The sequence below is a fragment of the Trematomus bernacchii genome, unplaced genomic scaffold (assembly GCF_902827165.1).
Source record: "Trematomus bernacchii unplaced genomic scaffold, fTreBer1.1, whole genome shotgun sequence".
Lineage (NCBI taxonomy): Eukaryota > Metazoa > Chordata > Actinopteri > Perciformes > Nototheniidae > Trematomus > Trematomus bernacchii.
This window is the reverse complement of record NW_022987469.1, coordinates 5,176,338-5,203,722: the sequence shown is the minus strand read 5'-3', so window position 1 is coordinate 5,203,722 and position 27,385 is coordinate 5,176,338. Positions and strand designations below refer to the sequence as shown.

Here is a 27,385-nt window from a genome sequence, read left to right as displayed (position 1 = left end):
AGAATGCCCAAATCAATGAAACTCCGTACCATGTTTTCACTGCTACTTTGTACCAAGGCAGATTCTCACATAGCGCGCACATGTTCAAGGAGTGTTGTCATAGTTGGACAGCTCAGATCTGTTGTATGAAGCGATGCCGGTAGCGGAGGTAAGGCACACACACCAAATGTTCAGGAAATGGTTAATACAGCGAAAATCAAAGCTGACGATCTCTTGGTTTGATATGTTTTCTCCCCCAGACAACATGGACATGAGAACATTTTTTTCAAAGAAGAGGAAAGTAAGTCATCAGCTGGTAGCAGTTAATCAGTTAACAGTGATGGCGGCGTCTCACTTCTGGAGAGGAGTTTCGTCTTTATGTCATGATAGAGAGATACAAATACTGAATAGTTTAGATGAGAAAAGGCATCGAAATGCCAGGTTACTAGTATTTATCATGTAAACAGGGAACATGAATAACCCGATCTCTCTGTGCTCATGTAAACACCATATCCCCAATATGATCATAACCGGGATAATACTCATAAACGGCTTACTGATGTCCATGTAGAGACGCAGTCAGTGTGTTTTACTGGAGCCTCAGTTCGATAAGAGATTATTTTCTGAGTTCTTTAACTTAGGTACTCTCTCTCAAAATGGTAATGTGCATTATGTTTTAATTATACTTCTTATCATTCAGAAGCTTTTTGTGTGTGTTTATGTTTTACTGAGTGCTTATAGGCTATTTCCATCCCAGTATTCAGTTAACTATTTCTTTTCTGTGCACATTACATAGACTAGCTAATATTCTACCTACTGCTTGGGACTTTGAGTCTTCAAAATGTCCAATGTCACAGACTGGGACTTACTTTAGAGTCAGTTGTATTTACATTCTGTATGACTTGTTATGATTCAATGTGAAAGAGTATACTGCTCAAAACATAATTATCACTTCACCACCTCTCTTGGCATCTAGGCACTTGAGAGTGAGTCAGAGGCAGAATACAGGGACAGTGGAGAGAGGTCCATTGCTGAGGTGAGTGATGAAAAGGAAATGACAGTTGAGAGTAAATTGTGATGTGGACTCTCATCCCAGGATTTTAAGGAAATCAGTGGGAATATTGAACAGGAAACATTTCAGTCAAGGGGCATCATATGACCAATATAGACAGAAGAGCAACATTTAAGTCAATGATACCATTCCTAGGTGAACTTAACATCCGTATGGAGTCAGATCAGTCTCAATATTAATAAATGCTCACAGAAGGATTCACAAATGTATTTTGCGATTTATATATAAATGACTCTCCACAACAATATCTCTCAATGCACTCACAAATATGTATTGTTGTATTTAAATGTACAAAAAATGGGCATTTAAACTGCTTTTTATTAAGCAGCTCTGAATTAATAATCAAATATGTTTCCTTTCTTTACTACTGGATGAAATTACAAAATGTATCCATCATTTTCCTCATGCTAGTATAGCCACATAAATGTATCAAACCGCCCCCACACTCCCCGTTAAAAATGTCCCCCCCACATTCAGGATGCTTCCTACGTCCATGGCTGCACGACATTTCCTTTTTTCTTCTTTGACACCATTATAGTTCAACCAGGGGGAGGCTCTGGTTGTCGACTTCTTTTTAGTTTTTAGTGGGGCGACAGAATTTAATACAGATGATAGTGCATCATTGAGATGTTCTGCCATTTCATTTAGAGAGCTGTCATGACTGTGTGGTTCATATAGTCTGATAAGATCGGTGAACTTTGATTCAGCTTTGTCATTAAGGAGCCTTTTTTGAACTATGACTTATTTTTTAGTTTTAGTAAGGGTTATTTCAGCATCAAAGAATATACAGTGATGGTCGGAGAGAGGTAGCTCAGTTATTGAGATATTATTGATGTTTAGCCCAGTTGTTATCACTAATGGCGCATTTCCACTACACGGCCTCGCTCGGTATGGCTAGGCCTCGTTAGGACTGGCTCACTTTATGGCGCATTTCCATTACAGTTTAGGAACTGGGGTAGTATCTATAGTAACGCAGTGTAGGCGGAGCCGTGACGTCATCTTCAATGAGAACCCCAGAAAAACAACACAGCCGTTAGCTGTTAGCACTCAGAGCTCACAGCTCCTCATATATGTTCAGAAACTAGACAAAAGTTAAACAAGTACAAACCACAGACTGCCTGTGTCATGGCGAATACAGTCGCTGCTTTATTTATGTCTGTATAGGCCGTTGTTGTGAGTGTGGACGGTCGGAGCATATACTGCGTTAGCTTAGCCAATCTCCATTTAGAAAACACGCATTTTAAAAGGTTTTTCGCCTGCCGTCTGTCTGCAGACTTGTCAAAGCATTAATTCATGGTTTTTACTAACCGGTATCAGTATGTTGTTACTTCGGCATCATTTTGAAACGTGTATTACAATTAAATCACGGTCAAATATGTCCATCTTGTTGTAGTTGTAGCCCCCTTGCCAGCGATGCTCTCTCTAGTTTAGCATACTCAGCCCGACTCAGCCTCGTTGTCTCTGGCCCTAGACCCACGATTTTATGAGGCCAGAAAAACTGAATTAGGACCCGCCGGCCGGTACTAGGCCAAGTGGAAACACAACCAAAAACGGGCCGCTGACGTCACAGCCCTCTTAAACCGTGCTCCGCGCTGTAGTGGAAACGCGCCATAAGTCTAATGTATTACCATGTCGGTGAGTTGCATTTATAATATGCTGTGTTAGATCAAAGCTATCTAGTAGATTTGCAAGCTCTATAGCTTTGGAGTCCGCTTTTTTATTTATATGAATATTCAGGTCTCCGTTTAGGATCACCTTATCGTAACTGGTAACACATAGTGAGATCAGTTCAGAGAACTCTTGTATAAATAATGGTGAGTGTCTAGGTGGATGATAATTGTGACAATTACAGATGTAGGAGCTAATTTAGGACAGTTTGAAACGCGAGGGTCGTGGTCGGACCGTGAACGGCCCCTGATTTGCCCGTGATCAAGAGACTGCCTCCAGTCTGACTTGAGACCGCCCCCGTGATAAATAAATGTAATTATTGTGAAGCCAGCTGCAATGGATCATTGATCCACCAGGGGGTGCAGTGGGGTTCCACACTGGAGCTCATGTGAAATCAACTTCGATACAGATACTAGTATGTCTGGTACTACTGTATAGCGGATCTTTGTTAAGATCCATATGTCACGGATAGGATCATAATCTGTGCTAAATAAGAGACATGTAATCATTTACAAAACATCACTATGTTGTTATTTAACAAAATAATGTTGTTTAGTCGAAAAAAACGAACGAGAGGAAATGCAAGGCAAGGCAAGGCAAGGCAAGTTTATTTATATAGCACCTTTCAACACAAGGCAATTCAAAGTGCTTTACAAAAATGGAAGACATTTTAAAAATGGCATTTAAAATCAGTCATTAAAAAGAAAAGATAATAAAATAAACATTAAAAGAAAAAATACATGGATAAAAGTTAAAAGTTACAGTGCAGTTTAAGATGTGAATAGTTCAATTAAAAGCAGCGGCAAAAAGAAAAGTCTTCAGCCTGGATTTAAAAGTAGTAAGAGTTGCAGCGGACCTGCAGGTTTCTGGGAGTTTGTTCCAGATGTTTGGAGCATAATAACTGAATGCTGCTTCTCCATGTTTAGTTCTGACTCTGGGGACAGAAAGCTGACCAGTCCCTGAAGACCTGAGAGTTCTGGATGGTTCATAATTTAGCAGTAGGTCAGACATGTATTTTGGGCCTAAACCATTCAAAGCTTTATAAACCAGCAACAATATTTTGAAATCTATTCTTTGACACACAGGAAGCCAGTGTAAGGACTTCAGAACAGGAGTGATGTGATCCACTTTCTTAGTGTTAGTGAGGACTCGAGCAGCGGCGTTCTGAATTAGCTGCAGCTTTCTAATAGATTTTTTAGTGAGGCCTGTAAAGACACCATTGCAGTAGTCGAGTCTACTGAAGATAAAAGCATGGACAAGTTTTTCCAAATCCTGCTGTGACATTAGTCCTTTAATCCTAGATATGTTCTTTAGGTGATAGTAGGCTGATTTAGTAACTGTTTTAATGTGACTGTTGAAACTCAGGTCAGAGTCCATGACTACACCTAGATTTCTGGCTTTATCTGTTGTTTTGAACATTGCAGACTGAAGCTCAGCGCTAACTTTTATACGTTCTGCCTTGGCTCCAAAAACCATTACCTCAGTTTTATCTTTGTTTAATTGGAGAAAGTTCTGACACATCCAGTCATTGATTTGTTCAATGCACTTACTCAGTGTTTGAATTGGAGCATAATCTCCTGGTGAAATTGTTACGTAAATTTGTGTGTCATCCGCATAGCTATGGTAACTTATTTTGTTGTTTTTCATTATCTGAGCCAGTGGTAGCATGTAGATGTTAAAGAGAAGAGGCCCCAAGATGGAGCCTTGAGGTACCCCACATGTCATATTTGTCAACTCAGATGTGTATTTACCTATAGAAACAAAGTTTTTTCTGTCCTTTAAGTAGGACTCAAACCAATTTAGAACTGTTGCCGAAAGTCCCACCCAGTTTTCTAGTCGGTCTAGTAATATGTTGTGGTCAACAGTGTCAAACGCAGCACTGAGATCTAATAATACTAACACTGAAGCCAGATGCAGCCGGCTCTAGATTTTTAATCCTAATTTAATCATCATCTTCACCACGATCATTTATGTTTATGTTCGCCGAATTGACATGAAATCACTGACAAATATGAATATTCTGTATTCAACTTCATTAAAACGTTATTAATGTGCCTAAACTCAGTAATTCACTAAAAATATTTATATTTTAATGGAGCCTTGTCCAGCAGATCAGGATCGCTGGGTGTTATTTTTACCCACAATGACCAAGTCGCTGCAAATTATCCCGTTTACCACATTCTCAACAAAGTAACGACATGACTCCCAATATTAATTGAAATGCTTTTATGGATTTAGAAAATGTTTTTCATTCCAGACATGACAGACCTTGAAGAACATCCTTCAAAGAAAAACAGGAAGCCGACAGTCCTTGATAATTCAAAAATAAAACAGAAAATAAACAGATCCTAACAACGTATAATGTTCTGTGTATAATATGTATTACCAGCTCTAATATGAATCTATATAAGATAAGAAATGCAGTTGATAGTTCTGGAAGCATTTTTCCCCACAGTAAATTAAAATGTCATTATGTTATTATATGTTAAATATTACAGGTATTCCCTTGTTATATGTAAGTCATGTGTTACGTGTCAAAAACATAATGGTAATCCATAAGAGTTATTTTTTACCCTCCTTTCCCACTTTTTATTAAATTAATGATACCTTTACTTTAAGAAGCTTGAACACCAACATAACTTCTTCCATCTCAATAGAGCCTAAAATCTTTAAAACATTTAAAACATAAAACCCTTGACTAAGACTCTCTCAGAGATCTCTGTATGAACAATGGCTGCAGATATGTTTTTGGAATATAGTGTGAAAAATGAGATAATAAGATGACACTGTAGGCTGTGGATAATACATTCATGGATGTGTTAATGTTTGGTTTAGCTGTGAAAACTTTTGGAGAACATTGTAAATGTGAACCCAAGCTGATCCCAGCTGTGGCTCACACCGTGCAGACAGATCCTCAGTCTGTCCTGCTGACCACCAGTGTTTGAAGCCTTTGTGAACTACTGTTGCTGACACACACACACACACACACACACACACACACACACACACACACACACACACACACACACACACACACACACACACACACACACACACACACACAGTTGTACGGTGCCGTGATTTGAATGGATTTTTGTTAAAAAGAAATTGTGAAACAAAATATTGTGTGTCTTATTTCCCTATTATGTGTACATAGTATGTAAGTTGTGAAATAATCGCTGATGTTAAAATGAAAAGCAACCTGGCTTTTCATTTCAGTATGAACACAAAGAGACTGTAATAGAGCATTATCAGAGGACTACAGTGAATAAAGGCAAGAAGTAAAACAACCGGGAAAAAGAAAACACAAACAAGGCTCACAGTGATGCACAGTGACAGCTGTTTAGGGTGAGGTGATGTTGTAAAGAAAATTGAATGTGCCATCTGGTACATGAGAGGGAGACACAGACACCAACAGAGAGACAGGCTGCAGCAGTGTGTAGCAGTGTGTAGCTGCAGCAGTGTGTAGCAGTGTGTAGCTGCAGCAGTGTGTAACAGTGTGTAGATGCAGCAGTGTGTAGCTGTAGCAGTGTGTAGCTGCAGCAGTGTGTAACAGTGTGTAGCTGCAGCAGTGTGTAGCTGCAGCAGTGTGTAACAGTGTGTAGATGCAGCAGTGTGTAGCTGTAGCAGTGTGTAGCTGCAGCAGTGTGTAGCAGTGTGTAGCTGCAGCAGTGTGTAGCTGTAACAGTGTGTAGCTGCAGCAGTGTGTAGCAGTGTGTAGCTGCAGCAGTGTGTAACAGTGTGTAGATGCAGCAGTGTGTAACAGTGTGTAGATGCAGCAGTGTGTAACAGTGTGTAGATGCAGCAGTGTGTAGCTGTAACAGTGTGTAGATGCAGCAGTGTGTAACAGTGTGTAGATGCAGCAGTGTGTAGCTGTAACAGTGTGTAGATGCAGCAGTGTGTAACAGTGTGTAGCTGCAGCAGTGTGTAGCTGCAGCAGTGTGTAGATGCAGCAGTGTGTAACAGTGTGTAGCTGCAGCAATGTGTAACAGTGTGTAGATGCAGCAGTGTGTAGATGCAGCAGTGTGTAACAGTGTGTAGCTGCAGCAATGTGTAACAGTGTGTATATGCAGCAATGTGTAACAGTGTGTAGATGCAGCAGTGTGTAGCTGTATCAGTGTGTAGCTGCAGCAGTGTGTAGCAGTGTGTAGCTGCAGCAGTGTGTAACAGTGTGTAGCTGTAGCAGTGTGTAGCTGCAGCAGTGTGTAGCTGCAGCAGTGTGTAACAGTGTGTAGATGCAGCAGTGTGTAACAGTGTGTAGCTGCAGCAGTGTGTAGCAGTGTGTAGCTGCAGCAGTGTGTAACAGTGTGTAGATGCAGCAGTGTGTAGCTGTAGCAGTGTGTAGCTGTAGCAGTGTGTAGCTGCAGCAGTGTGTAGCAGTGTGTAGCTGCAGTAGTTTAAAACAAAAAAAATAAGCTTTTTTTGGTCTGATGCTTCGATTAATTTGATTAAACAGACCGTTCAACCAAAGGATACCCACAAAATGTAGTTTCATTTAAATATTGGATTGTTCTCTCTTTAGTAAGATTCCATTTTCAATAAAATGGTGGTCTTAACTTTACTTGAAGATGAAGTCCAGGGCGCCTATCCTTCTGGACAAAAATCTAAAAGTCCTCCTTATCTTCTTGTAGTTTCAAAAGTCTAGCTTGTTGTTTGCGTCTACCATCTCTGCGTAGAATAAGAGTAGCAACAAGAACCTGTGGGCTCACGTACGCCCCCTTCAGTGCGGCAGAGTACTGTCTGCCTCACCTTGTGTCTTTCTACTGTGCTTTTATGTCACATCAGCAAGACTAAATATGTCACACAGTGACACACATACAGTTGAGGCCTAAATTATTAGCCCCCCAGGAGTTATGGAACATTTTCCTAAAATTCTTCCTAATGTTTCCAGCATTGATAAAACTTGATATAATCAAACATTCACCAGTGCTATTTAGTAGCTTTTGGTACATTTTGGAAAATAAAACAAGTTTTTAGGCTTGCTTTATATCAAATATAGTGACAAATGGGTTGGTCAAAAATATTAGTCCCCATGTGAATTTTTGCTTTCAAAACACACCTAATCAACCAATCAGCTTTAAAGCCACACCTGAGCATTCAATCAGCATAAAAGGACTCCAAGGAACAGGCACTTGAATACCTTATTGAGAGGGACTATACTACTACTCCTACTCACCATGCCAAACACAAAGGAAATCAGTCTTGAGCTCAGAAAGAAGATAGTTGAGGCTCATGATAAGGGGGAAGGCTATACTGCTATTTCCAAGCGCTTCACAGTGTCTAGAACTGCTGTACGTTGCATCATTGCGAAGTACAAGGAGACAAATTCTGTAAGAAACAAACCTAGGCGTGGTCGAAAGTGCAAGATTTGAAGAACTCTGGAGAGGAAAATAGTCAGAGATGTCAGCAAGAATCCCCGGACATCTGCCAAGATGATTGTTGCTGACCTGGCCTCTTCTGGAGTTGATGTTTCAAGGAACACAGTTGTGAGGGCTCTTCATCGTGGTGGGCTTCAGGCCCATCGTCCCAGAAGAACCCCTTTACTCAAAGAGTGGCACATCAGAGCCAGACTGAGGTTTGCCCGTGAACATTTGAAAGGTAAAGATGAGTTTTGGAAGTCTGTGCTTTGGTCTGATGAGACTAAACTGGAACTGTTTGGGCACATGGATGTTGCTCATGTTTGGCGAAGAAAGGGAGAGGCCTTCTACCCTAAGAACACATCATGCTGTGGGGCTGTTGTGCAGCCTCAGGCACAGGGAGCCTTGTTCGGGTGCAAGGCATCATGAACAATAAAAATGATGTTGACATTTTGAGGGATAATATGAACAAATCTGCTCTTAGTCTTCGCTTAGGTTGTCGCTGGGTCTTCCAACAAGACAATGATCCAAAGCACACATCAAAATTGGTCCAACAGTTCCTAAAGGACACCAAAACCAAGGTGCTGGAGTGGCCCGCACATAGCCCAGATCTGAATCCTATTGAGAATCTGGCGGGTGCACAAAGTGAATGTCCATGCTCGGAAACCACGCAATTTGGACCAGCTGGAACAATTTGCAATGGAAGAATGGGCCAAAATCCCTCGAGACCTGTGCCAACCTAGTAAAGAACTACTCTAAGAGGTTGTTGTCAGTTGTGGCTCAGAAAGGGTACACTATTGACTATTAATGGCCTGGGGGCTAATATTTTTGACCAACCCATTTGTCACTATATTTGATATAAAGCAAGCCTAAAAACTTATTTTATTTTCCAAAATATACCAAAAGCTACTAAATAGCACTGGTGAATGTTTGATTATATCATGTTTTATCAATGCTGGAAACATTGGGAAGAATTTTAGGAAAATATTCCATAACTCCTGGGGGGCTAATAATTTAGGCCTCAACTGTACATACATTACATACATTAGCTAGACGCATAGTAAAGTCTCTGTAAACATTATATTGGCGACATACAGAGTGATAGCAACAGACACGCGCCAAATGCATGCGCTCAACCTAGTTTGTGAGGGATTGCGCAATCCGAGGTGAGGCTCAGCTCGTCGCTGCCTCAGCTCGCATCTCTCACCGTATAGGAACAGGAAATATGCCATTTCAGCGATTTTTACTATAAAAATGATCACAATTATTGGAATAGCACAGACCAGTGGAGAAATATTCATATTTATTCAATTTTTTTGTTATTTGTATTTTTACTTGTCATGAAGTGTCTCCCCTGACCGCACGTCCCTGGTGTGTAGCTGCAGCAGTGTGTAGCTGGTGCAGTGTGTAGCTGCAGCAATGTGTGTGTGTAGATGCAGCAGTGTGTAGCTGCAGCAATGTGTGTGTGTAGATGCAGCAGTGTGTAGCTGCAGCAGTGTGTAGATGTAGCAGTGTGTAGATGCAGCAGTGTAGATGCAGCAGTGTGTGGCTGCAGCAGTGTGTAGATGCAGCAGTGTGTAGATGTAGCAGTGTGTAGATGCAGCAGTGTAGATGCAGCAGTGTGTGGCTGCAGCAGTGTGTAGATGCAGCAGTGTGTAGATGTAGCAGTGTGTAGATGCAGCAGTGTAGATGCAGCAGTGTGTGGCTGCAGCAGTGTGTGGCTGCAGCAGTGTGTGGCTGCAGCAGTGTGTAGATGCAGCAGTGTGTAGATGCAGCAGTGTGTGTGTAGCTGCATCAGTGTGTAGCTGCAGCAGTGTGTGTAGCCCTTGCAGACCCCCCTCCCGCGCGGCTCCGCCTCATTTAAATGAAATGGCAATACAGCTGCACTCCGGAGTCCCATCCCTTCTCTCACAGCGATAAACAGCCTGCTGAGTGTGGATTCAGCGTCATGCACTATCTGACCATCGGATAAAGAGCGGGCCCTGGCAAGCAGTGGGGGGGCGCTGTTCCTGAACTCTGTTATTGCACTTTTATTCATCTATATTGTGACACAAGCACTTTACCTTATTGCATTCCAATTCATATCCACTGCCGTTATGTACACTTATTATAAGTGATGTGCTGAAAGTTGCTTTAGAATTTCCACCTATTCCGTGCGCTATAATATGGTATTAATAGCAGCCTTCTACCTCAAGTGCATAAGAAGAAGGCCTTCCTGTGATGCAGGTTTTCAGAAGCATCCTGTTATCTGATGTGTTCCTCTTTTAATTAGCTATTTATGTTTTTGATGTTCATGCAAACTCAACTTCTCTATGTTCAGACGTCTTAATTAAACATTTCCACAGCATTATTACACAGTTCAGGTGATATTATGTTTCACTTGTAATTTGTTGGCTTTTTTTTGTTGAGAAAATGAAAGTTCCTCCAAGCTGTTTGCAACATCTGCATGCACTGGTGTCCAGCAGCTTTAACCTGGTTGTGTGGAGAAAAAGGCTTCACCTGCTCTATTCCCTCTTAAATAGTCTTTATGAAGAAATAAATGTGTTGAATCTATAAAACCCTCAACAGTGTTAAAGGTCCCATGTCATGGCATTTCTACTGATCATAATTCCATTGTTGAGGTATACTAAAATAGATTTATATTGTGCAATTTTCCAAACTCACATTGGTTTCTCATACAGCATCTCTGTATAGTATGTGTATTCACTCTCTGTCCTACACGGCTTGTTAGAGCTCCTGCCCCCCCCCCCCCCTCCCTATGAGCCCAGTGTGCTCTGATTGGTCAGCTCGCCCACTCTGTTCTGATGAGTCCACCACCGTTACAGCGGAACATCAGTGATTATGTGTTACAATGCGTGACACACTGCGTGGGGTCTGGGTGCCGTGTTGGCGGGACGTTGCGCGGCTCGCTGCTGCGAGGAGCGGACAGTGTGAGCTGGGTTCATTTCCTGCTTGCTGCGTGGCTCCACTAGCACCCCCCCCAGCGTGTAACAGATTTGCCGCTGAGAGAGTGTGTGTGTGTGTGGAGCTCCACGGACCAATGGGTCCATTTGGGTATGGTCACATCACTGTACCCAGGTAGAAAAATAGAAATCTCCAACGAGGCGTTCTGGGGCAGCATAGACAGGTATTTTCTGTGTTAGAGTTTTACTCGCTACAGGGTGTACTTGTACTGGGTTTGTGACTTTGCAGACCGTTTACATGCATAACGCACAACGCACTCAAAGCAGCCCGGTCTAATTACTCCTCACAACTCATTCAGTCTGGCTCCAGCAACCCCACGCGTCTGTTCTCCACCATCAGCAAACTTCTCAAACCCTGTGACAACGCCACCTCATCCTTCACCACCGAACAGTGCAACTCCTTCCTCTCGTTTTTCCAAACCAAAATCAGCAACATTTACAGCAATCTGACACCCTCATCAGCGCCTTCTCCGTCGCTGCCCCCTCCCTCTGGAACTCACTCCCACAACCCATCAGAGACTGCACTGACCTCACCACCTTCAAAACACTCACAAAAACTCACCTCTTCAATCTGGCTTTTAATGTGTGATTGTTTTTGTATTATTTGACTTTAACTTTATTTATTATTTGTTATTTGTTGTTCTTTTCTTTTCACTATATCTGTAAAGCGTCTTTGAGCACCTGTAAAAGCGCTAACAAAATAAATCTATTATTATTATTATTATTATTATTATTATTATTATTATTATTATTATAAAAACCTTCATAACACAAGGGGACGGGTAATAACCGGAAAAGCATGACATGGGACCTTTAAGGCATGATGGGGAAAACAGGGGGTGATTATTCACTGCAAAGAAAACAGCTCCGAGAGAAATGTTCTAATTTGCCGGGTGTGACGTGGAAAATACAAATGGTGGCGATGCCGCTGCTCTCCCAATAACCCTTATGATCACATGCAAATTAAAAACAAACCTATTAATATTTTGCTGCTGGGACCGTGCTGGAACTGCACGTTGCATTCCTCCCCTCGGGCACAGTGAGAAAGTATAGGGAAGTTATTGTTATTAAACGTGGTTATTGGAATATTCATATCAAACCAGTCGTTGATATTCATTTGCTACAGACTCTCTTGTTGTGAATTCAAAATGTCACAGTGAAATTTAAAACAGCCTGAAAGGCATGTTCATTATTTTCTTATTGAAGTGTTGTAGTTCATTGGTTGGGAGATTCTGGCTCCTGGGGGCTGAAGAGCCCGCTGATATTTGTTCAAACTCATCTCTCAGATGTTTAATTAAAGTTATTAGGAGCCATAGGTGAATCAGTTCATTAGCAATGAATTGTGTTTTCAAACTCCTGCAGGAACACACGGAGTCTCACTCGGAGAACAGTGCCAGTTGTTCAGCACTACAAAATAATTGATGGACTATCCTGCTACTGTTTTAATTTGATTTGTATATGTACAATGCTTAGTCTAATGTCTAATGCTTAGTAGGAGCAAAGGTGAAATATGTGGTATATTGCCTGGAGTGCCATCAAAAAGAAAAATATGCGAAGATAACACATCAGCTTTAAACGGCCAACAAAGAGGTGACCAATGTGTCACTCTAAGCTCAACACACATCATAGAGAGATACATTTATAGACATTCATCGGAGGTCTCAGATCTTATGAAACATGAATGGTGGGGGGAATGGAACTACAAGCATGGGAAAAGAAAACACATCTCCTGGTGAGTTTACTTATTTTCCTTTCATAAAATCATTAAAACATTTGACCGGCTAAAACCCGGAGTAAGAGTCATAATGCAAACTCACTTAGTAAGATGTGTAGCTCAGTGACGTAGGTGTTAGACTAGTGGTCTAACCAGGGCTAATCCCATGTGTACTGATGAAGAGTGCACTTCATTCAGCTAAAATGCCGTTGACATTATTAAATGTATTATGTCATACATTTTTTCTGTATTAGGTTCGTTGAAAGAAATAATATTAATCATATTTTTTATTTAAACTTAGTATTATTGCTCTCAACTAACCTAATGCAGTTGAAAAAATCGGTTGACATAATACATTTATTTAAAGTCAACGTTTCAGTTCTTTCGGTGTATGCAATGATAAAAGGAGATAAATGAATTCTGGGGCAGAAGAAAAAGATGATAAAAATAAGGAGATATTTGGAGCAATACACGATGTGGATTACTGAAAATATTATAGGCAAAGGTTATTTTGTTTTTCTGTTTGACTGATTGTGTGACTATGAGTAAAATATTTGTATAGTTATAGTTCAGGGAAGTGTGAGGTGAGTGTAATTTAAGTTGTCATTTGCAGGATCTACAGACATAAAGTAGTAAGGAGTCAAAAATCTGACCTCATCATAGATGCTGTCATTCCGCTGGAAGTCCCCCGCCCTCCTGGGCAGCACGTGGACGTGGACATGCTGTAGGAGACAGAGTAGCAGAGATTTAGATATGGACTGAGTCAGCTGGGAGTATGTGACAGACTGATGTGACAGAGACGCTTTCCATGGAGAGTCTTCATCACTTCACAGAATGCTGAAGCAGAGCGTCACATGGCAGAGCTGCTACCTGCACCACAGAGACTACTTATTTTTATGCTTTTAGGAATTTAATTGACTTTTTCTGTGCCCCGCTTCTGGTGTCAACCCCCCGCTGTCACTAACTTTGCCTTCTGTATGGTTAACTTCGATATACTTCTTTGCATGGATGATATATTATAGTCCCCAAGAAACTGCGTTAGTTGTAAAAAATACACAAAAAACAAATGGCAAACACTCAATAAAGCAGAAACTAAATGTACCCTGATACGCATTTAAAGAGTCTTCCAACAATTATCAGTTCAGTAAAGCCTCAAAGTGTAGGATATCTGTGCCAAGTCAAGGATGTTTTAAATGAAAGGCAGGAGAACATAATAATATGTTAAGACCTTTGTTTAGTTTATTGCAATTCATTTACGGCAAAATTAGTTTATTTGGCCCAGCAATGAAACGCACATAAACACAAATGATCCTGCAGACAAACTCCAGCTGGTAAAGCATGGCAAACTAATACAATGTTTCTCGGTTTGGAAAAAGCCCAGTAACGATGTAGAAAATATTTAAGCTTTTTGGATGAACCCCGACAGAAACGCAGGAGTGGTGGATATTATACTGAGCAGCCATGGTTCAGAGCGGACTGACATCCTCATATCATCCCCCCCCCAACACCACGAAGCATTTCACTGCCCTGAACACAGCCCAACGTTTCTCTGGGGTCAGCAGCGCACTGAAACAACTGAAACAATGTCAACAGATCTCACATAATTGTATCAGGTTAGTTGAAAGCAATAATATTAGTTTGAATTACATTTGTTGACATAATACATTTAATTAAAGTCAAGAATAGAATACATGAGGACAGTGATGGCTGTGTGTAAAATATGCTTACAAATCAGTATTTGTTTTCGGCCAAGACAACAGTCTGATGGGTATTTTAACATGGAAGTTTGTTGTATGGGTGTTAACATCTTCTAATTTGAATGTCCCCCTTTTGACTTTGAAACCAAGTGCAAGCTCATCAATACCTTTTTTGATCTTAATAGTAAAAACTACACTTTTTGAAATGCTATCATATGTGAGCGGCAGTGGCGAGCCGTGACTTTTATACCTAGGCCCTCTGACCCCCCCCCCCCTTCCCTCAAAAAGAAAAAAAAGAAGACTTATTACGTCACAGCGTATACTTCAGCGGAATATCAAAACAACGGCCCGGGGTGCAAAATGCATCAATTACAGCGACCCTCTACCACACAGAACAACACCATTTATATAAACACCTATCATGACAAGGCACCCACAGCCAAGTAACAATTAGAAATGAATGAAGTCGGCACGGCGGCCCACATTGAAAATGACTTAGGCCTACCTTTGATGATCAAATCACTTAAACACAAAGTCCATCCTCCAGTCCTTTTGGATGAAGCACTTGATGGCGGGTCATGCAGCTGATCCTTTGCCACTCCAATTTATCATTGTAACTCAATCTTGAAAATGACTCGGTTAATAATTTCACAACGATGTCATCACTATCACTGACATGAGCCATCATGAACGAACTTATGCTAATTAGCTACTTCCGCCTAGCTTGACCCGTTGTTATAACACATGCATAAACTTCACAGCGGGCGGAACTTGTCATAAAGTCCGCGAAAATAAAGCCCACCCATTTAGAGGGAAGATATGATTGGTCAATTGTACTGTCATTTGACATTACTCTCTCGTTGAGTTACTATAGCGGGCCCTCTGTGAATTTACAGCTGGACCACCAATCAGCTCCTATTAGTTGGGTCATCTCCAGCAATTCTGTGACCGTGGAGAGCGGAGGTTCGTTTCTCAGTGGATTTGTCATCTATGAAGGGTTTAAAAAAATAATTTGCCCCCATGCCCCTCGCAATAATGCGGGCACATTTTTTTAGAGCCCTAAATCCAAAATGGCTGACATTACCATAGGTTGAAAATGAGCTTTTCAATGTTTTGGCCTACAATGTTGTTCAATACATGGTTTCTGGTACTTTTTGGGTTGAGGAATTCATATTTGATGTTGTTTTGATGATTTGACCTATTTTTGACCTTCAAATCCAAGATGGCTGCGGATTTTTCAGCTCCAAAAGGACGATTGTTCAACGTTGTCGTAGAGCCTTCATATTAGGCTCTAATGAAAGCTATGCTTTCAAACAAACCGTAGCTCTCTATGCTCACAAATGTCTCATTATGGTCACTAATTTATCAATGAATTCAGTTGAATTTGATGACAAATGTGTTTAATAGAATACAAGGTATTACACAAGTAATTTAACAAGCCATTTAAATTGAATTTACAACATTACAATAGACCGCTACTCTTCATCTGAATCTGTTGGGTCAGGGAGGCTGTGGCTCAGTGGGTTAGTGCGGGGAAGGGTGTGACGCACTGGTCGGCACTTCCCATTCACAAGTTCCCAGCCATGACCAATGGGAGAGGGATGCTCAAGCAGCTGGCAATATGCAATATAATTTGTCCTTTCTACATGATGTTCCAATGAGTCATCATCAGGTGGCAGACGGACTGTGCTCTTTTTCTTCAGTTTGTGCCACTTGGAAGCTCTGGCCTGCCCACAGGTAACATCTGCACTCCCGGCATAGACAATGGAGAGGACAAATGCCTTCATCTCAGCTCTGACTCTGTCTTCCAACACCAGATTCTCACTCACTCGTCCCAGTAGCTGTCTTGTCTCAGGATTAGTCATCACCTTCTCCATCACCTTTTTTTCCGTGCCCATAAAACCCTCAGGTGTGGTCACTGACAGTGATGACATGGAGAGGTATGATGATATTTGCAACCTCTTCTGAGAGCATCGCTTGGCAGTTGATGAACACATGCTTGCGTCTAATAAGTAAATCACCTGGGAGTTGTTGCGAGACACAAGCCGCTTGGACAAACACGTCCGTGTCCTCACAGTCTAGAACAACTGTTCCAGTGTAGTTCCTGGACCTCAGCTTAGCATAGGCAGAGAGCAGGATTGTATCTGCCTCTGGATGCTTAAAGACATAGTCCCCGCTTGCCACGCCAGTGCCCAGGTTGGTTGAACTTTCTCCCTCACAGTATATTATTTCACCCTGCACCCGACAAACTCGTGTTTTCAACTGTTCCTTCAGGAGCTTCTGCAGCCTGACTTTGTTTCCTGAGTTGACCATGAGCTCATTGAACTCAGCAGCTCCTGGGAACTTGTCTTCAGGCTTGGGGAGAACATTTGGGATGTGTGGATGTTTTGCTGCCCGACGATCGTGCTCATCATCCTTGATGCTTAAGGGAAGGTCATACTTATCTTTGACAAGGATGATGTGGCTTACATTAGCGTGGCGTGAGAAGATGATTGCACAGATTTTTTCAAGGTAGTCACTCCAGAGGTACTCTGAGCTGTCACGCTTCCTGACCTCACAGTCTTCAGGTGTGGGGGTGGCTAGCCGCCAGATCAGTCCCATGTCCACAAGGCTGCAGTGGTCTCGTGGATCCTCAATAACTGGATCTAGGTTGAAGAGCTCTAACAACTTGCTCTTAACAGTCTTGCGCATTGACCCATCTACGTTGTAGAGTGAAAGGCACTCCTCAGTCACTCTCCCCTCAAGGGCTGACTCAAGTTGGATCAGACCTGATCCCTGTGCAAGGTCCACCAGGGCTGCCAGCCCTGATCTCTCCATCTGGGTCACCTTCATCAGTGCACCAGATGGTGCACACATCCTTTCACTAGCGAAATTCAGCTTCTTGATCCTGTGGATAATTGCAGTGAGAGGCTTGATCTTGGTGAACACTCACTCTTGCATGAGGGTTCCAGCTTGAGCTTGGCCATGTGGAAGTGCGGTCTCGAGGTCATGCACTAACTCCGGTGAGGCAACCAGGCCAGACTGTAGTGACCTCAGTTTAGGTGAGGAGATGTCAAAGGGCTCAGCGTCAAAATCCTTCATGCATGCCTGCAGGTCCTGAACTGCCTGCTCATCCTTGCTGGCTGGCATTCAACATGCTTCCTATGGCGACGCTGGCACTTGAGGTTCCGCTTCAAAGCAGCCTTTACCCTTGCAACATTGTTTGCATTCCTTGTTGTTGAGAACAGTTGCTTCTCATTCTGAAGAAGCTGAAGCCATCCTTGCTTTAGCTTTGAGTTCAGATTCATAGTCGTGAAATGATCGTTGAAGAAGGCCATTTGCTTAACTGTCAGCGAAGAGAGCATTGCCCAATGGTGATCAGCTCCTTCATGCCATCATCATCCTCAAGATTACTGTGAGCTGCCTGTAGAGCCTCCCGAGTGTCAGTGAGTGCATTGCGCAGTGTTGAGGTTCCCCTTTATGTTCTCTGATAATTCCTCATGCTCCAGAATATTTGTCAGTCGTTGCTGGATCAGAACCTCTCTCCAGAGCAGGATGCAGTGCACGCCCCGCCTGTAGTGCTTCCCTCGTAGTGCTTGTTCAACAGACCCCTCCATTATTACCCCTGCAGTGACCAGAGTGTCTGCCATGCCAGATCCCTTGAAATCTCTTGTAGATAGCATAGATGTAGGACATCTGCTGATGAAAAGCGCCAATAATTGGGATGAGGTCCTTGTACATTTCCGGATTCTCCGCCTTCAGCTGAACGATTGTCTTGTAGGTGGGCAAGTCACCAACGAGAAAAGAGAATGGAATATTCTTCTTGCGCATGGCTTCCACTAGTTTCACCATGATGTCATACACCACTGACTTGCTTGGAGGTTAATTGTAGGTTGTGTGGTAGTAAGGCTTGCTCTTGTTGGGCGGTGTATGACGGCAGGACTGGGCACCACTATATGCCGGAAGTTGCTGCTCATGAGGTGATGGTCTTGTACCATTATTGTCTACGCGAGACAGTGCATGTATTGTTGACAGCGAGCACGCTGCAGAACTGTGCCGTTCACTGGTGGATCTACCCTGGTACGAGCTGGTGGCTCACTCTTGCTGCCAGGGGGGCATCTGTACTGGTGAACATTTGTCAGCTCTATACACTTTTGCTTCAGCTGTGCAGAGATTTCTTTCTTTTTGATGAGCCTTAGAGCAGGCTCTTCATCTGGCTTCTTTTCATAGCTCTCTGGCTGCACGAACATAACATTTGTTCGATGGGCTCCAGTTGAGTTGCCTGTCATGGTATCAATCTTGAAGTCATCGTTGTCGACGATCACAATGGCTGGCTTGCTGTCTGCATGTCTGCATAGCTGATGCTGACACCACTCTTGTGCAGAGTTTCTACCAGATTTTACTCCTCCTCATGCCATGGACATTGACGCCCATGTTAATAGCAGTGGTAGTGCGCTGTCCTGTAATGTGGTAGGTGATCATGGAGGCCAGACTGAGTGTGGCAGGGCTAATGTCAGCAGTTTTTCTCTCAGGCTGTTTTAGCCAGGGCAAAAGCTTCAACAGCAACTCACATACCTCTTCGCCTTCCTCTAGATCAGTGGTTCTCAACCTGTGGTACGCCAGCTCCCGCTAGTGGTACGTGGAGGAATCTGACATAAAAATTGTTTTTAATTTTTATTTAAAGGTCCCATGTCATGGCCATTTCTACTGATCATAATTCCATTGTTGAGGTCTACTAAAATAGATTTATACTGTGCAATTTTCCAAACTCACATTGGTTTCTCATACAGCATCTCTGTAAAGTATGTGTATTCATCGGTATTCACTCTCTGTCCTAAACGGCTTGTTGGAGCTCCTGCCCCCCCCTCCCTGTGAGCCCAGTGTGCTCTGATTGGTCGGGACGTTGAGAGGCTCGTTGCTGCGATCTGCTCCGCTCCTTGCAGCAGATCGCAGCAACCAGCCTCTCGGCGATACAGCGAGCACACACAAACACTCACAGCCGAAGTAAAAACAATAAGTGTGGCTTGATATTGAGTAAGAAAAAGGTTTATAACGCTGTGAGAATGGGTCTGCGGAGAGCATTTCATTTTATAGGGACAAGTGCCATCAGTTTGAGGCTTGATTGAATAACATTAATTACAAAATAAATCATACTATCAAAATACTACAACGAATGAAAATAAGCTTGAGATAATTGAAACTGTGGTTTAAATAAGTTCTAATAGGCTATTGTTGTTTTTAGATTTAGAAACGAAACAATTTCTTTTATTTATTTCTGGCGTTGCTAATGACGACCATACTACCCGCGAACGATTAGCGAACGTTGCAAGCAAGCTAAAGAAAGAAGAAAGCTGAATGATGTTAAAAACGTGGCTCAAAACGGGAGGTATTCGGAAGAGAGGTACTGAGGAGAATATTACCAGCGAAAGTGAACAAGTGAATGAGGAGGAGGACAGTCATCAACCGAGCACAAGCGCAGGCTCCGCCAGCAACGCAAAAGTGATATGCACAGCCACAACGCTGTGATGGAGGAGAGAAGTGACTCAGGAAGAAGGCATTTGCTCAAAGAATGGAGAGAAGGCTGTGACCGAGGTCAAAAGCTGAAAAAGCACACACTTGTCCTTAATTGTTATCTTTTTTCTTTTCTTTTTTACTTTGCCACCACAGAAATGGCAATAGCAAACATCAGCAGACTGAAGATGAGCTATTTGCCCTTAGGCTCATGTGCTCCTGGAGGCTTTCATTATTATTGTGGAACTGAATTCCCAATAGGACATTTTCTGTTACAATGTAGGTTGTTGCAGGAGGCCTACATTCAAACTTTGGTATAGGTCCAGGAAATTACATGTATGTACAGCTCCGCAGCGGGCGCGGACCCCATCACCGGCGGCCCGGCCACGGACAAGACAACCGGCAGCGGCTCCGCCGCGGACACCGTCGGTCCCACTGCGAGCACGGACACCGCGGGCGCGTCACCCGCCCTCTCCGGGCACGCGCGGATCAGGTGTCCTGCCACTCCACAACCAAAACATCTGAAGATGTCAGACGTAACATATACAGTATACACAAAATCATCAATTTTAAACTTGAGAGCCAGATTCAGCAACAACTCATTTTTCAGAAACGGGGGCACATTAGAAATTATTACTTTTTTAGCAGGAGTGACAAGGGGTAGCACGGGTAACAGCGTCCCTTTAATCACTAGCCCGCTCTCCACCAGCTGGTTAGCTTTCTCACTGCAGTCTAAAAATATAACCACTGCACTGTTCATGCGGGAGGCAGATTTAACTCTGCCATATCCCACCACAGCCCCCACAGCCAGACCACACTCCTCCACCGACACACCGACCGGTGGAGAGAGCTTGATGGCGTGTTGGCGAGTCAGCTTCTCTAACCCAGCGCAGCTGCCACGGGACGCCATGCCGGGCGGCGTGACTGCAGCTGCAGCCGCTAGACAAACAATTAGACAAACAATTCACCAGTGCAACCAAACAACACCACCAAAAAACACCAAAGTCTGTGAAGTGATGCACAATGACATAAACTATCGCCCAGAGAAAAGTGAATTTTCAACAACGGTCTTCCGCTACGCTCACTGGTCCACTCGAGAGAGAGAGAGAGAGAGAGAGAGAGAGAGAGAGAGAGAGAGAGAGAGAGAGAGAGAGGAGAGAGAGAGAGAGAGAGAGAGAGAGAGAGAGAGAGAGAGAGAGAGAGAGAGAGAGAGAGAGGAGAGAAGAGAGGAGAGAGAGAGAGAGAGAGAGAGAGAGAGAGAGGAGACTGCCCTTTGACAATAAGTAATGTTATTATGAATACATTTGCCTCCGAGTCCTGCATGAACTGTGCATAGATTGTATTTTAACATTGGTCATAGGGTGGTACTCGGAGAGCCAACTATTTTCTCGGGTGGTACTTGGTGTAAAAAGAGAACCACTGCTCTAGATGATCAATGCGAGGTGGCCAGGGGACAGTAGTTGTGTCTTTGATCTTCTTAGATAACCGCTGTGCCAGGTTCTGGAGCAGCTGCTCATCACTGATGGCAAGGGATGAGATGGCAGCCTCAATGTAGTCACCTCCTCCCCCAACATCATAGACTCTTGTTCATTTGATTTCTCTCTTTTTCAGCCAATTGTCTCTTGATACTCATTAATGAGCAGGCCCTTGACATATGACGATTTTACATCACCCACTTCATAGCCATAGTCACCGACAATGCGTTTGTATTCTGCTAAAAGAGACTGCAGTGAACGGATCTCTCGCTCAGTGAAGATGATGGAATCCACGTGTCTAAAGAACAAATTCCTTGTCTCTGAGAGAGACACATTCTGAAGAAGCATTGCATCATCTAGCTTGAAGTGTGTGTGGTTGACATACTTCCTCCAACAAGCATGGTGGTACATTATATAATTTGCGAAAGGATCAGACGTTGACTTGATGAGCCGTGTGAGGCGATCCCTCAGGTCCCCATCTTCTATTAGGACTGGGTGGCGCTTGAAAGAGCGCCATGCTGAGTGGGTGTTGAGTCTGAACAGTGTACCCCGAACTCTATTCGGGTGCTTCTTGTCCACACCCTGCATGCAACATACACATTTAGTTCTGTCATGGAGAGTCCCACCCACTGATGAACGCAGGCGCTTAGGTGGCAATGGTCCCTCTGTCTTATCATCACACGTAGATTTATGCGCTTGCATTTCAGAATTTGATGTTTGACTCGAACACTGAGCACTTTCTTTGTTTTTGCACTGTCTAGCTTTTTCAAGCTTGTCTGAAGATGACATTGAGATATAACATGACTGATGCATGTGATGACCTCCCTGCCCATCTTGCCTTGAAGTGGTGGTTACCAAATTTGTCAAGGCCGGACCAGTTTTTGGCTTTTGATTGTAAACTCTCCCATTTTCCTTGGTTGATACTATCAAAGGACTTGCAAGGCTTTCCACGTTTTAATACACATTCATAAGACATGCTTTGTCTTGTTGATGCTGTAGAACTATGGAGCAGTACACACATAGACCTGGATAAAAAATACAAAACTCAGTTAAAATATGTGGATAATAATAATACATTTTATTTATAAAGCACCTGTCATACAAAAAATGCAGGGATGAAAATGCTAAGTTTGCCGTAGCTCTGTCAGTGGTCCTGATTTAGCCAGCTAACTTTCTACACATAAACATAACTTTTATAACTATATCAAATGTGTTTTTACATCTTTTTGATGTACTGTACTTTAAGAGTGTAACAATCAGATTAACATCATGAAACATAAAAAAAGATGATAGGTTTATGCCCACCCTACTATATGCATGTAAAAGGAAATTAAGCTTAACCTGTTAAGCCCTGAGCCTGTTTTTCAGGTCTCAGGCTTGAAAATGACATTCCCAGAACAAATGACCATATCTTCCCTTCTAAAAGGGTTAAATTAATAATCTTTTTTCTCAAAGTAATGATAAACCAGTGAGTTGGATGTAGAAAAATCAGAATCAATATAGATGTTTTTTTATTTTAAAGAAAATTCAGATTGAACATAGTAAAAAACTGTAAATTATAGTGTCCGTCCAAAAATTCTTTTTTACTTATAGTGAAAACCACCCTTGGATGATGGGTTAGTAGACTAAAAGCTTTAGGAATCCAAAGTACAACATATAATAAGTACCCTGTATCAAGATTGATGCAAAACAAGTGAAATCTGACCTTTTTAGAGATTTAGCAAAAAAAAAAACACTTCTGGGGTCATTTGGGTGGATTTTCCATATCTCTGGCCCCCCTTTGTCGATTTTGACGAATGAAATCTCTTTCTGACCGTTAGAGCCAATAGAATCGCAGGGGGATTTCCCCACACACACACGGTAAAAAAAAAAGGTGGGGGCTTCGCGCATGCAGTTTTGCATCAGAGCGAACCTATACTCTAGCTCTGACATCTGGAAACGGAAAAGCAGTTTTATTTCTTATGGATTATCAGAAATCATTTCAAAAGGACACAGACACATTGGATTAACCTATGGATTAACTTCAGCAGCGTTTTTATCGTTTTAATGCCATTGAAGACCACTTTTGACCAGACTACGACACAGGTAAACCATGTTAGCGTTTTTAGCTACCTAGCACCACATGTTTTGATGTCTGTTTTTGTTTATAAAGTCGCGAGTTCGTATCATAGAGTGATAATGTATGTACCCATCAATTCTGTGTCATCTCACGATGTGAATCGATGTGTTGGATGTGTTGGATGTGCAGAAAAGATAAATAATAAGGTTTTATGAGTGATTTTCGGTGCAGTAATCTGTTAGCATTTTTCACTTGTTGCTAATTCAGAGGCTCAGCGTTAGCATTGTGGGGTTTTTTTGAAAAAAAAAAAAAAAAAGATCAGTTAGATGAGTTTCTTCCCGTTACATGGATATAAAACATTCATAGGATCTGCACAAACAAGATATCGATTAGCAAGCTGAGATTCCACAGATTCTAGGGGTATAAGTATCATCACTGAGCGATCAGAACTCTCGACAGGAGAAGCAAACACAGATCACAACACAGATTTTTACAGAGCAAAAACAGGACATTGTCTTACCGTTGCAGTTGTTCTGATCAAAAGTTGTGTTCAATGGCATTAAAACGCTAAAAACGCTGCTGAAGGTTAATCCAATGTGTCTGTGTCACTTTGAAATGATTACTGATAATCCATCGTCATATTTATGGCAAAAACTGAGTTTTCATATATAGCTATTATGATAGCTACGAGTGTATGACAGCTTCCGGTTTTGAGCATTCTGGCTGTGTATCACTCTATTCACCAATGCGTAATGTTTAGATGGATTTTAGGAACGTCCCCTCGATTATATTGGCTAAAAAGAGATGTCAATCATCAAAATCGACCGATGGGTTCCAGAGATATGGAAAATCCACCCAAATGACCCCAGAAGTGGGTTTTTTAACCCTCTAACCCTTCTAAATCTCTCTAAAAAGGTCAGATTTAACTTGTTTTGCATCAATCTTGATACAGGGTACTATATGTTATAGTTTTGGATTCCTACAGCTTTTCGTCTACTATCCCATCATTCAAGGGGGGTTTTCACGATAAGTAATGTTTTTTCTTTGGACGGACACTATAATTTACATTTTTTTACTATGTTCAATCTGAATTGACTTTAAAATAAAAAACATCTATATTGATTCTGACTTTTCTACATCCAACTCACAGGTTTATCATTGCTTTGAGAAAAAAGATTATAATTTACCCCTTTTAGAAGGGAAGATATAGTCATTTGTTCTGGGAATGTCATTTTCGAGTCTGAGGCCTGAAAAACAGGCTCAGGGCTTAACAGGTTAAAGGGTGGACATTGCTGAGCCTTAGCTCTGTGGGTAAGCTAGCTAACCCTCTGCACGTAAACAGAACCTTTATAACTATATCAAATATGTGTTTTAAATATTTTTGATCGGACCAACTTTAAAGGTGGGGTAGGTAAGTTTGAGAAACCAGCTTGAGATACACTTTTTGTTATATTCCATGGAATGCTCTTAACATCCCGATAGCAATGAATATCTTAAGTGCTTTGAGAAAAAATCCATAACAAAATTTCATCTGTGGAAGCCGTGGTACTGTAAAAAGCACGACCAATCATTTTAGCCGGCCCGGCTAAAATAACTGGATGGCCTACCTGCCTGTCAGCCTTCCATCTGTGCACAAACTTATCTCGTGCCCTCATTGGTCATGTGCGCGTTCGTGTGTGTTGGAGGAGGGGCTCAGTAAGGAAGTGGCAGATTTTCTCCGGCTGTGTATTTTCAAATTCAAGCAATCTCGAGCTGGTTTCTCCAAAATGACCTACCCCACCTTTAAGAGTGTGACAAAATGAATCATGAAAACATACATGAGTGAAAGTTTATGCTCACCCAACTTTACTCCTTTGAATCCTTTCAATGGAATTGTAGTCTTGTTCTTGGAAGGTGAGAAACTGTTGAGCTAAGTTAGCCTAAGCTCTGAAAGTGATCCAGATTTAGCTAGCTAATCTTCTACACATAAACATTTTCATTTGTACGGTGTAACGGTAAGCTATGATATTTATAGATTTGTTGCGGAATGTTCGCCCTAAGCGGCAGTTGGTAATTCGAATTTCAAACCGATTTTCTAACTTGCGACCGTGAAAACAGTTTTTAAGGTACACAGATATAGATGAGAGTAACACCTACGTCACTTCCGGGCGAAAATCCACTTTTGGGGGAAAACAACGCTGTCATTTGAATGGCGGTCAATACAAATTCTGAAGTTTTTGCCAATCCGATCAGAAATGTAAGAAAACCGTGGATTTTTGGATTTTTCAAAGAGCCCGATTATGATGGCCAGTCAGGCAAACAATTACATTAAATCATTTGAAATCGACAATCGGGCTCGATATATGGTTAAATTAAAATCAGTAGGCGAGGCTGTAATTTTCGCCGGCTGAAGAGCTCTGTGGCTTCAGGCTTGATCGCCATTCAAATGACAGCGTTGGTTTCCCCCAAAAGTGGGCGGGGCCGTAAAGTGACGTAGATGTTACTCTCATCTATGGACATCGATCGCCTACTGCTATATTTAACCATATATCGAGCCCAATCTTCGATTTCCAATGATTTAATGTAATTGTTTGCCTGTCTGGCCATTGTAATCGGGCTCTTTGAATATCCAAAAATCCACGGTTTTCTTAAATTTCAGATCGGATTGGCAAAAACTTCAGAATTTGTATTGACCGCCATTCAAATGACATGTTTTCCCCCAAAAGTGGGCAGAGCCGTACTTTTTGCCCGTAAGTGATACATGTGTTACTCTCATGTATAGCTGGGCATGCTTCTCTCAAGCCAGTATTGCCTTACTGGTCATGTGATGCATAGGCAAGTCCTGATTGATTTAAATCTCATGCTACGAACAGACGGACGGACACACGGACACACACAAGAAAAAATGCAAGAAAATTAATAAATAGAATAAATAACTCTAGTTTTACTGTTTATAACTCAACTCAGCATGAGCATAGCTTTCATTAGAGCCCAATATGAAGGCTCTACAACAACGTTGGAGCTGAAAAATCGGCGGCCATCTTGGATTTGAAGGTCAAAAATAGGTCAAATCATCAAAACATCATCAAATATGAATTCCTCGACCCAAAAAGTGCCAGAAACCATGTATTGAACAACATTGTAGGCCAAAACATTGAAAAGCTAATTTTCAACCTATGGTGATGTCAGCCATTTTGGATTTAGGGCTCTAAAAAATGTTGCCCGCATTTTTGCGAGGGGCATGGGGGCACATTTTTTTTAAACCCTTTATAGATGACAAATCCACTGAGAAACGAACCTCCGCTCTCCACAGTCACGGAATTGCTGGAGATGACCCAACTATATCTTCACAGTAACTCGCAGAGAGGGCCAAAGGAGCTTCTTTCATGTAACCCTTCACATTCCGACAGAAACTGTACAGGCAGATTTATTTTTTTATTTTTTTATGTTTTCAAATTATTATTTTTTTTATATTTTATGTTATGTATGTTTTTATTTGACGGGGTGTTACCGGGTCTCTCATATTGTCCAGCTGTCTCAGGGTGAGGTTGGCTGTATGTCCTCTGAGACTTGCTTACAACACATTTAGTTGAGCACTCACTTTTAAAACAAAAGACCATGTTTTATATCCATGGAGATAAATCCGACAAAATGCTGGCAAATCTGCTAAAGGCCTCTAAGGCGAAGCAAAGTATTTCTACTATCAAAAGGGAAAATGGCCATACAACATCTGACCATACACAGATTAACGAAGCCTTTAGGAACTTCTTTTCTCAGCTTTACACCTCAGAGTCTCAAACGGATGACAGTGAAATTCTAAAAATGTTAAGTAGTCTCGATAATCCCAAACTTTCACCTGACTTCAGGAGGAAGTTGGAGGAGCCTATATCTCAGGCAGAAATAATTTCAGCCATCTCCACAATGCAGTCGGG

At 42.0% G+C, this 27,385-nt stretch overlaps 1 protein-coding gene across 1 annotated transcript in view; it reads right to left on the bottom strand.

The window, feature by feature from the left end:
* LOC117493439 (bis(5'-adenosyl)-triphosphatase-like) overlaps window positions 1-27,385 on the bottom strand; it is a 562,060-nt gene that overhangs the window by 118,978 nt on the left and 415,697 nt on the right. The window contains exon 7 of the mRNA XM_034144011.1: window positions 13,407-13,475. Coding sequence (XP_033999902.1) covers window positions 13,407-13,475 — 69 coding nt within the window. The remainder of the gene's footprint in view (window positions 1-13,406; window positions 13,476-27,385) is intronic.